The sequence below is a fragment of the Ambystoma mexicanum genome, chromosome 5q, assembly GCF_040938575.1.
Source record: "Ambystoma mexicanum isolate Mex_15411 chromosome 5q, UKY_AmexF1_1, whole genome shotgun sequence".
In the NCBI taxonomy this organism is placed as follows: domain Eukaryota; kingdom Metazoa; phylum Chordata; class Amphibia; order Caudata; family Ambystomatidae; genus Ambystoma; species Ambystoma mexicanum.
The window spans coordinates 64,870,486-64,887,290 of NC_090933.1; the positions used below are offsets into that span (position 1 = coordinate 64,870,486).

The window sequence follows — 16,805 nt, forward strand, 5'->3', positions numbered from 1 at the left end:
GGCTTGCTCTTTATGCACACTTTTGTCAACAGAACTTTGTGGCCCCTGGATCCTGTCAGTAGTATCCTCGGGGTACCGTCTACCTATTCCTGCCTCTCCTCACTCCTCTACTCTTCCGCAAGTTGGGAAAGCAACTCTTTTGGCAGAGATTCAGTTGCTTGTCCTGAGCCAGGCCGTGGAGGAAGTCCCAGCCTCCCAGCGAGGATCGGGCTTCTACTCCAGGATCTTCGCCATTCAGAAAAAGAACCAGGCTGGCCTGAGAGTTGTACTGAACCTTTCCACCCTCGACCTTTCCTTGCCTCTCCAGAGGTTCAAGATGGTGACGCCAGCTTTTATTGCACAGACATCCTGCAGGGGAGACTGGATGTGCTCCCTGGATCTGAAGGACGCATATCTGCGCGTCCCGATCTGGCAACCCCATCATTCTTTCCTCCGGTTCAGGATGATGGGCTGCCATTTTCAGTACAAGGTCCTCCCTTTTGGCCTCCACTTGGCCACCAGGGTCTTTACCAGACTCATGAATGTGGTGGCAGCCCTCCTCTGGGCTCGGGGCCTCCATATATACCCCTACCTAGACGACTGGCTTGTCAGGGCTACATCTCAAGAAGCAGTTCGCCACGCCTCCCATGCACAGATGAACACGCTACACGACCTGGGCTTTTCGATCAACCTCAAGAAGTCGCAGCCAAGAGGGTCTTCCCCCTCGGAGGACAAAATCGCGGCCATCAACACCTGGACCTCACATAGTGGTCCAGGGACTGCAACCTACGGACAGGCAATCCCTTCCGGCCCCCCGTCCCACAGGTGATGATTACCACAGACTCCTCCCTTGAGGGCTTGGGAGCCACCCTGGAGGACCTCTTGGCACGTGGACCCGTCAGGAACAAGAATACCACATCAATTGGCTGGAATTGAACGCCATCTGGTTAGCGCTCAGCCTTCCTCCCACATCTCAAGGGAAGGGTTGTCCTCATCCAGACAGACAACTCGACCAGTGTGTACTACAGCAACCAGCAATGGGGGCAAGGGTCCCCTTGCCTGTGCAGATTGGCCATCAACATGTGGGAATGGGCATTGGAGAACGAGATTTTCCTCACCTTCCGGGGGAATCCAACCTGGAAGCGACAGGCTCAGCAGGTTGGGAGCGGACAACTACCAGCGGCAGCTGAATGACCTTGTTGCACAGGAGATCATCCACAGATGGGGGGGCTTCCCCAGGTGGATCTCTTTTCCACCAGGCACAAGAAGTGCTCCCAGTTCGCCTCGTGACAGGGGCAGGGCCTAGGCTCCCTGGGCGACGCCTTATGGATCCGGTGGAACAGCATGTCAGCATACGCCTTCCCGCCCACTCCACTGATTCACAGTGCTTTGCAAGTTCAAGGAGTCTCACCAGCTCAACGTCATTCTCATAGCTCTGTGTTGGCCAGCCAGGCCATGGTTCTCTGAGCTGCTCAGCCTCTCGGCTGTCCCTCCAATCCACCAGGACGGGCCCAGCACATCTTCTGACAGAGCAGGGGGGGGGGGGCACAGTCGTACACCCCTGCCCCTCAGAAGCTGGCCCTCACAGCATGGTTCCTAAGCAAGTGACAACTCTGCCACCTCAACCTATCCCAAGCCAATCTCGAAATCATACAGGGTGCTGGGTGCAAGGCTACCCGAGCCCACTATGTAAATGGACAAGATTCTGCTTCTAGGCGCACTCCAGGGATATTGACCTACTGGCTTGTTCATTGGACGACATGCTGTCCTTCTCGGTGCACCTCGCCAGCTCTGGCGTGCAGGTGGACACCTGCCGCACATACCTCAGCCATTGGGGCCTACAGGAATTCGGAGGAGAGGGTCTTCTCCTCCAACCCGATCATCAGGAGACATTTGGCCAAACTCTCTAGACTCTACCCGCCCATCAGGAAGCCACACCCTGTGTGGGATTTGAACCTAGTCTTGGGTGCACTCGCGCACAAGCCATTTGAGCCTATGGCGTCTGCGGCCATCAGGCTGGTCACCATCAAGGCAGCCCTGGTAGTCGGCCTCACATCGGCGCGCAGGGTCAGCTAAATCCAAGCCCTAGTCTCCTCAGAGCCGTACACTAACGTTCACAAGGATAAGGTGGTCCTGCGAACCCATCTCAAATTTCTACCCAAGGTGCCATCAGGCTTTCACTTAAACAAGGAAATCCTCATCCTTCCTACATTCTTTGCGGAGCCGAAGGACGAGCCTCTGCGATTTCTGCATTGCCTAGTTGTCAGGTGGCCCCTGAAATTCTTCCTGGACAGGATCAAGGGCCTCTGCAAGTCAGATGTGCCCTATTCATCACTTTTGGAGGCGCCAGGCTATCGGGCCTACAAAGCCTCCATTTCCCGCTGGATGGTCTCGGCCATCAAGGAAGCGTACGAGGGCCAGCATAGCCCCCTTCCGGCGAGTATGCATGCTCACACGGTCAGGGCCAAGGCAACGGCCATCGCCTTTCAGCGCCATGTCCCCTGGCAGGTCATAAGCAGGGCGGCCACACAGGCCACCCCATCGGCTTTCTGCAAGCATTACCGTTTGGATGCAGGCTCTAGGTCGGATGCAACTTTTGGACAGGTGGTTCTCCGGAACCCGTTTGTTTAAGGAGGGTCTCCTCTCCACCCTGGGGCTACATTCAGTTGTAATCGCCCATGTAGTATGGAAAAAAGGGGACAGGACTTAAGAGTAATTATAAGGTACTCACCGTAGTGACTAACATGCTCTTAGTCCATAGTCTCCTTTCCTCCATATGTTCCACCATCCTCACCCCTAATAATCTGGTGTCATTAGGCAATGGTATATCTATTGTCGACATGTCTTTGGGAACTGAGGTGTGGCGCTGGAGGGCGGAGTCAGGGCAGTGCATTCTCCCAGGGCCACGCCTCTGTGCGCCTTTAGGGACGCCCATGCAGTATGGCGGAAAGGGGACTACGGACTAGGAGTACATAAATCACAATGGTGAGTAACTTATTTCTAGACCGCCTACTAGGTCTCCAGTTAGCTGCTGCACTGTAAACTGATTAGCTAAGCCATTGCAGCCTCAATGATTCTTCCCCTCTGAATTTCAACAACTCTATAACCTCTAAAACCAACTTTAATTCCATGCCCCTGGCCTGCATATTTTAGGCTTCTATGTTTGTGTAGAAATGCTGGATCAAGTGAGTTTACGATTTTGTAGGAATCTGGGTAGACATTTGTCAGGAGATACGATGTGTCATTTATAACGTGCCTGTGCGACAATACTGGGAGGACAAAACAATGATCTTACTATGCCTTGTGGTAAATTTGCGCGTGCTGGGGGGGAGGGAGGGGCGACTGCAAAGTTATTTGTAAGTGCTGCCCGGAGATGGCTTGTAAGTGCAGTGAATCCGGGGACTGTACAGTTGCAGATGAGTCACTTGTTTGGGAGGCCAGGAGGCAGTGCAGGTGCAACTGGTTGTACAGGAGCCTGGTCCCGTAAGTTCAGTTGGTGGCCAGGTAACCAGTATGCGCAACAGACCGGGACATCAGAAAGGGAGCTGCTTCTGGAATCATAGGTGGTCCTGCTCAAGTTTGAGAGAGACATGGATGCTGTTCCAGAGGGAGGCCTCAGCCGAGGAAAGGTCTACCCTAGTCTCTGCCTGGAGAAGTGTCTGACCCTCGGTGTTGGAAGTGCATGAGGCGGAAGATGCTTAGGAAGAGAAAGTTGGATGTAGTGTGGGCTCCAGCCCCAGAAACAGATTGACTGGCATTAAGGCAGAGATCATTGGAGGCACACCATTCCTGAATTGCATTCAGTCTGGTATGAGAGAAGGAGCAGAAGAGGCTGAGTGGCGCCTGAAGGAGAGTTTGTTGTCATCTGCATAACAAAGTTAGAGTAGAACGTAGAGATGTGGTGGGCCAGAGGTTCGTGGGGGGGGGGGTGTAACGAGGGAGCGGAGAGAGAGAACATCTCTCTATAGCGCTCACTCCCAGTACCTTCCTATCTTGCGGCTGCAGAATGGAGGTTGAAATCATCCGCGCTCACAATCTTCTCCTCCGCTACCCCATTGCTGCCAAACGCCTGCATTGCTCAACACCACGACCTTGTCCTACGAGGGTTTTTGCAAATTAAAGATTTTTTACATCCATGATGTATCTTATTTAGTCTCCTGACACAACGCATGCAGCCGATCAGATTAGCCTCCACAAGAGCACACACAGCAGGCGCAGGGCACGTCGACCGCAATCGATCAGAGCAGGCTTTACTGACCCACCCACTCAGGCACGGGACTCCGGACCAGGATTATTGGTGTTAGTGGCGAACATAACTGCGACGGGTCCCAAATAGCTGAGATGGACTGTGTAGCCACGAAATACACAGTAAATTGAATATTTAACCAGTGTACCACAAGTTGGTCTTATTGTAAAATTCTAGCTAATGTTCCTCATAGGAGTTATTCTATTTGGGAAGCAGGATGTTTATCAATGGAGCAACCTGGTGTTCTACTGTAGTTATCAAATTGTATTTCCCCATGTTGAAGCTTGGAGCTGGTGGTTTGGTGGTTTGCTATAGATTTAGTCTCTTTATTTCCTTTGGGAAAATGTGCCCCAATTCTAGTTTTGGGGTGTTTTCCTTGTCTTTGCTGGTGGAGACATGGCCAGAAGTAGTAGTTGTAGTCTCAACCGATTCCCCGCTACAGTGTAACAGTCTAATTCTCCTTTTAAGTTAAAATGATTAGGTTGACAGTTTGGTTAAGGATAGATTAAATGGGGCCAATCCAAGGAATAGGGATGCAATGAACATGGTCTTCTGGGCTCAGCACTCTGGCTGCAATGGCCGGTACACAGCTTGTGAAGCAGCTTGGTGGTACTTTCTTTTTTGAAGCAGCAGGAATTCTGATTACGGTACACTAATGGTTGATGTGGCTTTCTGTTGGTAAGGGCATAGAGAGAACTGGGTTATTGGCAAATTCATTGCTTGTTATGGTTTCAAATTTTATGTGAGCCAGATATAAATTCTAGGATTTATATGAAGCAAGTTATTTTGTATTGCTTTTTCTACATGCTGACCAACATTTGCAGGTTATCACATGCTTTCAAACTGTTGGTCACCCTGCAGTGTTAGTTTGAATTTTTGCAAATGTATGTAATTGTTTTGCCTGTGTCTGCTCCTCTGAATTAATCGTGTTTGTTAATGTATGGTAAGCACTGGATTGATGTACTCGAATTGTTTTAAGAAATGTGCTTGTTTTTATCTTTCACTAGGTCTGTCGTTTAACATGTCTCAGTTTCATGAGCTTTCAATCGCATCTTCGAGGAGCAAAGCATTTGAAGGTAATTTATGTTACTTGTGTTGTCTTTGAAGGTTATTTTTTTTAAATCCAGTCTTCATTTCTTTTATTTTTTTGAGGAAGTTAAGCTTCAGTGTAATGTTTCTTAAGTGCTTGTATACAAGGGCATATCAAATTAGTTTGTCTTGATTCTGCTTTTGTCTTATTGTATATGGTTTTCTATGTCTTTCTGGAACTATGAATTTTCAAATAAGGTTTCTTTGCAGAAACTTCACAAATCTTTCTGCTGTCAAATATTGTATCCATTGACTGAATAGGTTTTGTCAGGATAAATATCCTACGACTGACACGTGCTTGTTTGTAGAAAGTTACTTTTTTTCATAGCATCTCATTACATGTTGTGAATCATCTCCTCTTTTATAGTAGTAGTAAAGTTTTTCGGGAATCCAAAACATACTCATAAAAACAGCAGCAGTAGACGGCATAATTAGAAATCAGCACATAAACTGTCCAACATTAAAACCATTACAGAAATACAAAAGACACTTCAAGCAGATTTCAATAAATATTTTCTCACAGATAATGCATTCTTTAAAACTGACAAGAGCCCAGCCCACACAAACTGGGTCCACTGTTGGCAGATAACAGAGCAGACTCGTAATACGGAATCCTGGCCCTGCAAGGCTGGATTCTGTGTGCATGCTGTAATGGGCGAATAAGCTGGCTATCAGACTCGTCACAAAATATACATGGTCGGTTCTCATTCCCATTAGACAAGGCTGCTCTCAAATGAATACAATTAAAACGTGCCACTGCTACTGATGCGTGGAGAAGGATTCTGAGGCCATCACAGATTCTGCTGGAGACCTGGGCCCTAAATCATTTGCTTCCTATTAGAATGCCTCACAATCTCCGATGAATACCTTTTTATCCAGGGTTTGCTAGCTAGCTTAATCAGACTTCACATGGCAGAACATCAGACATTGAGCCGCATCCACTGCCACCAGTTGAACTTTTACATGCCAAGTTGGGGTATTTTCTAGTTTGGAGGGGTGGGGCTGCTTCCCTGGGTACCAGATAGCGAATTAACTCATGAGTCCGAATTGCTTAACTGTTCACCTGAAACTCTAAGCAAGTGACATGCATGCTGGGCTGCAGTAATATCACTAAGAAACCTGCAGCCCAATTCGTAGTGCAACGCAAAGTTTGGGGCTGATCGAGGAAGACCCACTACTCTTTTAAAAAAGGTGTTATCTACCACCTGATTGGTTACCATATCCCCAGAGCTCCATGCCATACTTGGCAACATAGGTAGTGCTGCCATTATAAACAAGTACCAGCTCGACCGGTTTTGCTTTGAACATGCCCATAGTTCTGCCCCTCCCATGGCCTGTTTGAATCTTGCAGTCTGCTTATCTACATGGGCTTCTGCCCTAAAGCTTGAAGAAAATCTGAACCCTCCCCAGGTAGTCGGAACTATCCACTCTAAGGATTAGCACACTATTGCTAAACATAGCCTGTAATTTTGGTGGGCGCTTCCCCCCATACTACAGACCATGACATCCGATTTTTGGGTATAACTTGTGGCGGAACCCTGTTTCGGTGATGTCCATGGCCACCGTGATGGCGTGGTCCGATGCCACCTTGCTTTCCTGCAGGATTTCCAAAGCTTCAGACCTCTTGTCGGGGAAGGAAGTCCAGAAGGGGAGCGATCTTGGGCCACAATGGCGAGAGTGTTGGCGGCATTTGATGGTCGCCGCCGATGAGAGAACTTGTCGCCCCATGGCATCCAACTTCTTCCCCACACTGTTGGGGTGGGGGGGGGTCACGAAGGCCGCCCGAAGAGGAACTCTAAGACTTCTTCTTGGCAGCTGCCGAAACCAGAGTATGTTCCGCTAGCACTTGGGCGCAGAGTTGGGCACCTTGTACTTCTTGTAACAGTCCCTCTTTGCTGGGGCCGTGGAAGGATTCTTCGTGAGGGCCAGTCCCTCGTCCCAAATGTCATCCAGAAGTGTGACCGAAAGGACGGTCTTCCTTTTTGGCCTCGCGGTGCTGGTATAGGAAACCTTCCTTCTTCCCCTCAGGGATCAGCTGGAAGATCTCCGAAGCCCTGGCGATCATGGCGTGAAACAAGCCTATCTCGTTGGGAGGCGAAGATCTGGGAGGTGGAGACAGTAGGTCCCCCCCCCCCCCCCCAGCAGCCGCCATCTCCTAAGCCCGTCGTCGCCGTGGCAGGATAAGTTTCATCCCTCTGGGGGGGGAGAGGGAGGCGAAGGGTGGCAAGGAGGTGGAGGGTTCAATTTCCTCTTCTTCTTGGTAGGTGGTTCCCCTGTCAGCCTTGGTGCCGTGGGAGGGGCCGCTGGTGCAACAGGCATCCATGTCTGGATCTCTGACACCAGAGTATGCAAAACTGAGAGAATGTCCGCTGAGATATCGCCAGATGGCCGGTGCGACGGCTGTGGTGGCGGATGTGGACGTGGAGCCGGTGACAGTGGTGTAGGCTGGTCGCCCGGTGTCTTCTCTGTAGGTTGAGAAGAGCCCTCCCTCCTGGCAGGCAGACTTTAGCCTTCTGGGGTGCGTCCTGCGGGTCGGCCACTGTAGCCTGCGCGAGGGACGCCACTACCCCCTCGATGGACGGTTGGGCCTTCGTTTTATGCGCCTGGGCCTTCACGGCCTGGGTAGGAGTTGCAACCGTCTCCCTGCGGTGAGGGTCAGCGTCCCGCTGCCCCTTGGCCTTCTCCGGTGGCCGGTCCTGGGTTTCTCGTATTCCATAAGTAAATGTGTATAGTAGTAATTATTAGAAGAGGAACAGTTAGTGCGCGGTACAAATGACCTTTAACATTATCACCACCGGAGTGGTCCGCGGCGCTCTGGCGGCTCTGAGGGAGGGAGGCAGGGAGGGAGGGAGGGTGGGTTAGTGGGTGGAGGCTGGAAAAGTGCAAGATTGCAGTGATGTGCTGTTGGCAGCCTCAGCCCGGTGGTTCCGTCGGCTGGGCCTGGGGTGTATGCGGCCGTAGTCGTCGTGTGCTGATGTGCGAGTCTGTGTTTTTGTTTTGTTGTTGCAGTGTAGTGAAGTTTGTGCGGTTTGCTGCGCTAGATGTTTGTGGTTGTGTTTGGTTTGGAGTTTGAGAGGTGTATGCAGAGAAGAAAATTGCTAGTGGTATTGGTTAGTTTGTATCTCTATCCTGGACTGAACCGGTTGGGCTCGTGTAATCTTCCACGATGGGATGCTTGTACACCCTGAGCCTCCGGAGGTACGTGCCCATTTTTGCATTCGAGGCGTTTGAGGATTTAGCTGTCCCCTCCGCCCGCTCCCTTAATAACCTTGCATGCTCCTCACCACCTCCACATGACTAGCGTCCATACTTCCGATTGTGTGGTGATTGGTGGTATCTTGTCCATTCCACAGCCCCGTGGTACCTAGTTGTGGCTGTACGGGCGGTGGGGGATGGTAAGGGTTGGCTTCAGTAGTTGCCTCCGTTTCTCTGGGTCTCGCGGGTGGACCGGTGTGTCCAGCGTCAGCCCTACTGGTGCTCAGGGTACTTCTGTCGATTCTAGGGGTTTGTCAATGTCCCTTTTTTGATGAGTCGTTTCTTATTGTTTCGGTTTTAGTCTCTGGTGTTGAAGAGGCAGGTTTTTAGTAATTTTCTGAATTTAAGGTGATCTTTGGTGTTCCTTATTACTTTTGGGATGTTGTTCCAGGTTTTCGCAGCTAAGTGGTAGAAACCGGTGCCTCCGAGTTTCTTCTTGATGTAAGGTGTTTGTTCCAGTCGGATTTCGTAGGTTGACCTGAGCGGTCTCGTTGGCTTGTAGATTGTGTTTTTTTTTTTTTTTTTGTAGGCATTCTGCTCCTTGTCCGCTGATTGTCCTGTGCGTTATGCACATTGTTTTGAAGATACGCTGTTTTACTGGGAGCCAGTGTAGTGTTTTTAGGGCCGGGGTGATGTGGTCTCTTCTGGATAGTTTGAGGAGTAGTCTGGCTGCAGTGTTTTGGATCCGTTGTAGCTTCTTCAGTAGGTATTCCGGTATACCGAGGTAGAGGCTGTTTGCATAGTCGATACTTGACATGATGAGGCTGACGATGGTGTTTTTGTGTGTAGAGGAGAGGAGAGGAGAGGAAAGGTAGTATTTTTCTTGCCGTGTGGAGGAGGAAGAAGCATTTCTTGACTGTTGCGTTTATTTGCGGTTCTAAGGTTAGGGTGTCCATCAGGACTCCCAGATTTTTTACTACCTTAGATGTTGATGGTGTAGATCCCATTTCCATTGGCCACGGGATGGCGGTTTCCTTCTCTTGGTCTTTGGATATGATCATGATTTCGGTTTTTCCTGGGTTGATTTTCAGGTTGTTGGCATTCATCCAGTTGAAGACTTCTTTTAGACAGTCGGTTAAGTTTGACTGATCGGCTTGGGTGTCTTCGATCTTGTAGATGATTTGAGTGTCGTCTGCGTAGTTGTAGCATTTGATGTTGTGTTTCTTGAAGATTCTGATTACTGGGGTTTGGTAGATGTTGAAGTACAGTGTTGATAGTGAGGATCCTTGTGGTACTCCAGTCGTTGACTCGTGGGGTGGATTTGAAGGGTTTGATCCAGACGGTTTCAGTTCTGTCTGCTAGGAATGATTTAGTCCAGCGTAGCGCTGTCTGTTATGCCTATGTCTTCTAGTCTTTTGGTTAGGGTGTCATGGCTAACTGTGTCGAAGGCTGCGGAGAGGTCGAGTAGGATAAGGGCAGATGTTGTGTTGGAGTCTGCGTTTGTTTTTAGGTCATCCCAGATGGATAGTAGTGCTGTTTCTGTACCTCTTGTGGGTCTGAAGCCGACTTGAGCTTGGTCTAGCAGGTGGTGTTCTTCAACGTATTCTTGGGTAAGTTTGTATAGGTAGGTTTCGAGGAGTTTGGCCGGGTAGGGGATGTTGGAGATTGGTCTGTAGTTGGAGAGGTCATCTACGTCCCTGCTTGTGTTTTTCAGAAGTGGTTTGATGTAAGCCGATTTGAAGATCCTTGGTACTGTTCCTGTTGCCAGTGATGGATTTAGAAGGTTTCTGAAGTATTCTGCTGGTGTTCCTTGTCCGAGGATTGATTTGTAGATGTCCGGGGGGCAGGGATCCATCGGTGAGCCCGCTTTCTTGCTGTGTTTTATCAGCATTGCGAATGCCTCTGCTGATATTTCAGGGTAGTTATTGAGTTTGTGCTGCGGTTCTGATTTAGGTTTGTTTGGTTGTAAGCCGCTGCTGGTTGGTCTCTGTTGGATGGTTTGTCGGATGTCATTGATTTTCTTTTTGAAGTGGCCTGCAAGGTTGTTGCATAGTTTCTCCGAGGGGGTTGGGGTGTTAAAATGCCAAAAAACTTGGATTCATAACCATTTCGAATGTGCATAATCAATGTTTGTACCAGATAATCAAGTAACAAGCCTCAATAGAAGATAAGTATCTGTAGTTATTGCACATGAGCATATTTAAACCATTGTAGTCTTCAAAGGTATATCATGTGTCCCACTCTAATGTTATGAACAATGTGTGTTCCTCAAAAACTGGTGTAACGCCTACCTGAACTCTGCGGGGACGCTATAGGATCTCCTGGAATCTTCTACCTTAGTAGCCTGACGTAGGAAATGGATTCTGAGTGTAAATAAATAATAAAACCTTTCTCAGAATGTATTCCCTGAAAAAATTTCCAACAATGAAATTATTCTCTCCCAATTGAAAGGCTCACCGTTGATTTTAATTTTGGAAGCTTTCCATCCTGCTCAATACAGGGGCGCTGGTCCTGAAGATGCTGGAACCGAGAGGAAGTTGTAATATGGAAAAAACATTTGGCAAGGAGAATCTCTAAAGTGTCACTGGGAAAAAATCACCTCATACCGGAATGTTGTGTTGACAACCTCCCAAAATAAATGACCAACAGGAAATCTTCACTGCACTAAAAATTGGAAGCGCCTACAATGAAACCCACAATGAGGAAAATGGAATTAAGATATGGGACCCAAGGGAAATCACTAACGTGCGTGTATTGTAGAGGGAAAGCACATCAAGTGGAATGAAAGGTGAAAACATCCATAAATAATATCACCGGAATCTTCAAAGTACTGTAGATAGGAGCGCTACCAAAGGAACCACAACCTGTTTTCAACTAAAAAAACATTGTCCGTGTAACCCTTTTCAAAAGCAGAGCACAGTGATGCACACGACTGCGTAATGGACTTCACCTCAGAAATTTCTCAAATGCCCAATAACACGCGTGCCGTTGACGTATGCATTTAGTATCAGGCAACAATATGCAGCGTTAGGAACAAGTCGCATAGAACTAAGAAAATGGTACCTGCGTTTAAGTCAGAAAACTTCTCTCGGCGCAGGACCGTCAGTGACAGAACATTACCTCAAGAGAAACAAGTACTATAAACATAAGGGAACAAGGACTGGGATTAAATGGGAGTGCTGTGATAAATGGAAGATTAACCCTAAAATAACAGACCTGTTTCTATGAAAATTAACGTGACAGAAAAAACAGCTGTGAACTTCACTGCAGGGCAGTCTGCGACGCGCGAGCTCCCGGGGGGAGGGGGGGGGGGGCTAATATAGCCTGAACAGGACAACAACTAGACAAGCGGGTCTAGCTTCAGAATGGTACAAATAGACGGCCATTAAAGAAACCAGGAAGTCTATTGTTCTAGGGGGGGCGACTACAGTATCCGTAAAACGAAGGGAAATAGCTAATCTCTTTTAAGGATTACTCCTTGGACTTCTCCCTTTAATCCTGAAACAGAGCCCTTATTCTGTGGTCATGACAACTGGACAAGTATAGAAAACGCATGGTCATTCAAGTAAAGTTATTCCAAAATCGTAAGCAGGTTTAATGATACTTGAGCCAAATGACTAACAAGCAAGAACCCGATCTAGTAAGTGACAGGGAGACCAAAAAGATTGAATCCCAAACACCAACTAAACTAGATGTATAGTTTAAATTGATATGGGGGGATTCGGGGAGGGGGGGAACAAGATTATATGCATGTAAGTCAGATATGTTCATGTTCTTAAGTAGTGAGGTATTTTTTTCTGAGGAAAGAAGAAACCATATGTAATAGGATTCTTACAAGTATCAAAGAGGAAGGGTCCAAAATCTGAAGGGCACGAGCAAAGCTAAAACCAACAGTTGCTTACCTTGTGAGGAACTCATGGTGACAAGTAAGCCCGACACAAGTGATACAATTCAAGGGTGTTTATTGAACGAATTCTGTATGCAGGTTGGAAAAAACGCATGTTCTAAACTTAAATCGAAGATGGGAAGTGTCGACCATCAAATGAAAAGTAAGGCAGTCCTTGTTGCGTCGTGTCAAAATAAGAAGGGCCTATACTAAAACCTATTGCCAAAACTCACAACTAATACAAAAGAAAGGGTGTGGGATATTTTTCTACAAAAGTGTTCTCAAAATCTGTCCAGATGCGGTAACCTTGGTCTCCCTTCCCCACGTTTTCACCATTGGGTAAATGGGAGCTTGGAGCAGCATACAGTCCTGGGCTTCTTCAGCACAAGACGACCATTCCAATGGCGGCTTGCTGGGCCGTTGATGGCCAAGTCTTGTTTCACTTGAAGGTTTCATGCCTTCGAGGGCCTGGTTCAGCTAACAATGAAAGTTTGTTTACAACATTCGTTGGGTTGATGGATTCACCCCTGGGTCCCCCACTTTACTCTTATGTTACGGGATTCGCTTCCCTTTTTTCTCAATGCAGGATTTATGTCCCTTGGTTTCTCAATGTGGAATTCCCTCCCCTTGCTTTCACCTAGCTTGCAGATCAATTGTATTGGGATTTTGCGTGACCCTCAGTATGACCACTTTGACCTATTCCGCTGGCTCTCCTATGGCCTGCTGATATCTGTAGTTTCTAGGGGATTGGGTCCTCCGACGTATTCCATATTTATGACAGTAATCGCCACAGCTGTGCTGCTTCGGAAAATCTTAGGTGTCTGCATCCTGTCGATACAGCGCCCTCGAGGACCTCTGCCGACGTCACTGGATGTTATATGTAGGAAGCACGATGCCCGTAGCCTCAGTTCCGTTTTTTCCGCGAACGTGTTTCTTTGGAGTTTGTTTCTCGGTTCTTCGAACCCAAGTATTTCTTCGTGAAGATGTCTACCTCGTCTTCCACATTGCGTCCGGGCTTTAAGAAGTGCGGGGACTGTGGGTCCAAGATGTCGGTTACGGACTCGCACGATGCCTGCCTTGGGAAGGACCATGACACGGATGACTGTCGACTGCCAGTCGCTCACGTCTAAAGCCTTGCGGGAGCGCAAGAAGTTATCGGTAGGTAAGGTGTCCAAGCCCCGGAAGTCGAGGTCTGCGGGGCTTTCGACAGACGACTCGAGGGGCGACTCTCCCAGTCGTCGTCGAAGTCCAGTGGGTCTCGGTCCCGGAGTCTGTCTCACCACTCCTCTGCCTCTTCGAGGCACTCCCGGAAGCGCCGTCATCGGTCGCCTTCCCCGTCCTCATCCGAGGACTCCGAGCGTCGCTTACCCCACCAAGCATGCGACGCCAGAGGAATTCTCGAATCGCAGGGCAATGGTCCGTCCGCACCTCTGAGTTGGGTCGGTCGTGATCTGCCGAGAGACACCGCTCGCACGCCTTAGAGATCGGGTGGTCGTCACGATTCGCGGGAGAGGTCCCACTCGGACAAGGGGAATCGTTCTCGGCATGTCCGGTCCAGGTCCCAGTCCTCGACGCGCTCGAGACCGTGTGAACCTGTGGTGTCGTCCCCGAAGACGTTGAGGTCGTCGACTGACTCTTTCGAGGGCTTGCCTCCGAAGAAGTCGACGCCATCGGCGTCCTGGCCGTTGAGGGACACGCTTGGGGCCCCGGCCTCTAGGACTGTCGGCGCCGTCGATGCTGTAACGCCGCGCTCGACGTCGATTCACTCCTGTGTCGACGGGGGTATCCCGTGGCTCGGTGGAACCCGGTGGAACCCCCTAGAAAGGCTCTGGCCAAGGTCAAGCATGGCTTTGGTTCAAGTTCTGTCTTCTTATCGCCATCTGGAGTTTATTTCAGAGGTGGATGAGGGCTATAATGATGGCATGGTGCCTGACACGGTGCCATACGATATTCTCTCGGGCCATAGCCAGTTTGAGGACCTGAGGCAGTCCCTGCATGATGCTAGTGGGCTGGACACCTCTCCGGAGGTGGAGTTTTGTAGGCCTGAGCCTGGCACACCTGCAGATTCTTTGCCTTATGTCAAGGGTCACCGAGTACTTAGGATGGGCTGCTCCTCCGGGGGAGTTTGTTCAGGATGACCTTACGGATATCCTGGACATTGGTCCACCAACTGACCCGGTACTGCCGTTTCATATGGCTCTACAGAGGAGGGTGGCGACGGCTTGGACTACTCCGGAGAGTCTCCCGGCAATGGGCAAGTCTTTGCCGCGAAAATACCGCCCAGCCAGTAGTGACCCCTGCTACTTGTCCAAGCACCCTACTCCGGAGAGTTTGGTGCTGCAGGCGGCTACGGCCCCAGCAAAGCAGGCGTCGTACCCTACCATCCCTCCTGATGGGGACGACAAGCGTTTTGACGGCTGGGCGAAGAAAGTGTTTTCTGCAGGGGGTATGGCGCTTCAGGGGGCCAACTCGTATGTGCCTTGTCTCGTTTCACGCACACTCTGTGGAACTGTTTCCTTGGCGGCTGAACATATTCCCGAAGGGGACAAACGGGATGGTTTCCTTGCCATGGTTCAGGATGGCAAGGATGCCATGTGTGAGGCTGTTCAGTTATGTTTGGACATGGCAGATTGCGTCAGCCGGTCCATGGCAGCGAGCACCGTAATACACAGGTTTGCGTGGTTGCAGAAGTCGGGGTTTGCTCCTGATGTGCAGGCCCGGCTTGTCAACATGCCCTTTGACTGGATAACATCTTTTTGGCAGCAAGGCTGATGGGAGCCTTGAGAGGTTGCAGACCTCAAAAGCTGCAGCGAAGTCGTTGGGCGCTGCAGTTAGACAACCTCCGCCTTTTCGTCCTAGGGGACAGCAATGGAGGGGAGGTTCCTTTCGTTATTACTCATCCTTTGGTAAAGCGTGAGGATCTGCCAGTCAAAGGGGCCACTGTAGGAGTGCCAGAGATGGAAAACAAGGTACTCGAGGTGCCAAGGCCGCTCGGGGTGTTGCCTCGTTGCCCTCGTGCAACGCCGCAGCCGCTTCAGCTCAGTCATGAGGCCATGTCCCATGGTTCGCCGGTTGGGGGAAGGCTGGCGCAGCATCTTGCAGAGTGGCGCGCCATTACTTCAGATGTGTGGGTTCTGGAGATCATAACCCACGGCTACTGTCTTCCTTTCCGGCAGAGGCCTTAAGACAATCCACCGGGGAATCTTTCTTTGAAGAGTCCGGATCCGCTCCTTGCGCAGGAAATTCAATCCCTGCTGGAGAAAGGCGCCATAGAAGTGGTGCCTGTAGCGGAGAGGAACAAGGGATGGTATTCCCCTTATTTTTTATTTCCAAGAAAGACTGGAGGGATTGAGACCCATCATGGACTTGCGCGGTTTGAACAAACTCCTCAGGAAGGACAAGTTCAAGATCTTTACTCTCAAGTCCTCCAGGCCCTCCAACTTCAGGACTGTTTGGTGTGTCTCGACCTCAAGGACGCCTATTTTCATGTGCCGATCCATCCCAAGCACAAGAAGTACCTGAGGTTCGCGGTTGGCGACTTGCACTTTCAGTTTCAGGTCCTGCCATTCGGAATGTCCTCCGCCCCGAGTGTCTTCACCAAGCTCATGGTAGTGGTGGCGGCGCACCTCCGGAAAGGGGGATTCACGTCTACCCCTACCTGGACGATTGGTTGATCGGGGCGCGCTCTCCCGAGCAAGTCCTGGATCATCTGTCAGTCACCTGCCACTGTCGCCACAAGCTGGGCTTCTCCCTCAACTTGAAGTCCCATTTGACACCAACTCAAAGGCTCCAGTACATCGGAGCAGTGCTCGACACGTCCCTGGGGCAGGGTTTTCCTCCCCAGGTGAGGGCTCCTCACATTCAGCAGATGGTGCACAAGTTTCAAATTGCCCAGACTCTCCCAGCGTTCGAGTTCTTGAGACTGCTCGACCTCATGGCATCCTGCATTCTTCCGGTGCCAGAGGCCAGGTTGCGGATGAGATCTTTGCAATGGGCACTCAAGCTCCAGTGGTCTCAGTCCTCCGCCAGGATGTCGGACCCTGTTCAGGTGCCGTCTTCGGTCACCCAGGACCTTCTGTGGTGGGCCGACGAAGGCAATCTGATGAAGGGGGCTCAATTTTGGCTGCCCTGGCCGGAGGTGACGATTGTGACGTACGCATCCCTAAAGGGATGGGGAGCTCATGCCAATGAGTTGACAGTCAGCGGTCGTTGGTCTCCGTCGGAGTCCAGACTCCATATCAATCTGTTGGAGCTGAGAGCCGTCGGGCTAGCCCTGATGGCTTTTCTGCCACTGTGCGAGGAAAGGGTGTCCTGATCCTGACAGACAACATGGTGGCCATGCACTACCTCAACAAAAAGGGGGGGGCAGGGTCACTTCCTCTGTGCAGGGAGGCAATGCAGCTCTGGTTC

At 50.1% G+C, this 16,805-nt stretch overlaps 1 protein-coding gene across 2 annotated transcripts in view; it reads left to right on the forward strand.

The window, feature by feature from the left end:
• LOC138497213 (uncharacterized) overlaps positions 1-16,805 on the forward strand; it is a 371,787-nt gene that overhangs the window by 88,997 nt on the left and 265,985 nt on the right. For both annotated transcript variants that reach the window (XM_069620537.1, XM_069620538.1), the window contains one exon: positions 5,233-5,301. In XM_069620537.1, the coding sequence (XP_069476638.1) occupies positions 5,233-5,301 (69 nt within the window). The remainder of the gene's footprint in view (positions 1-5,232; positions 5,302-16,805) is intronic.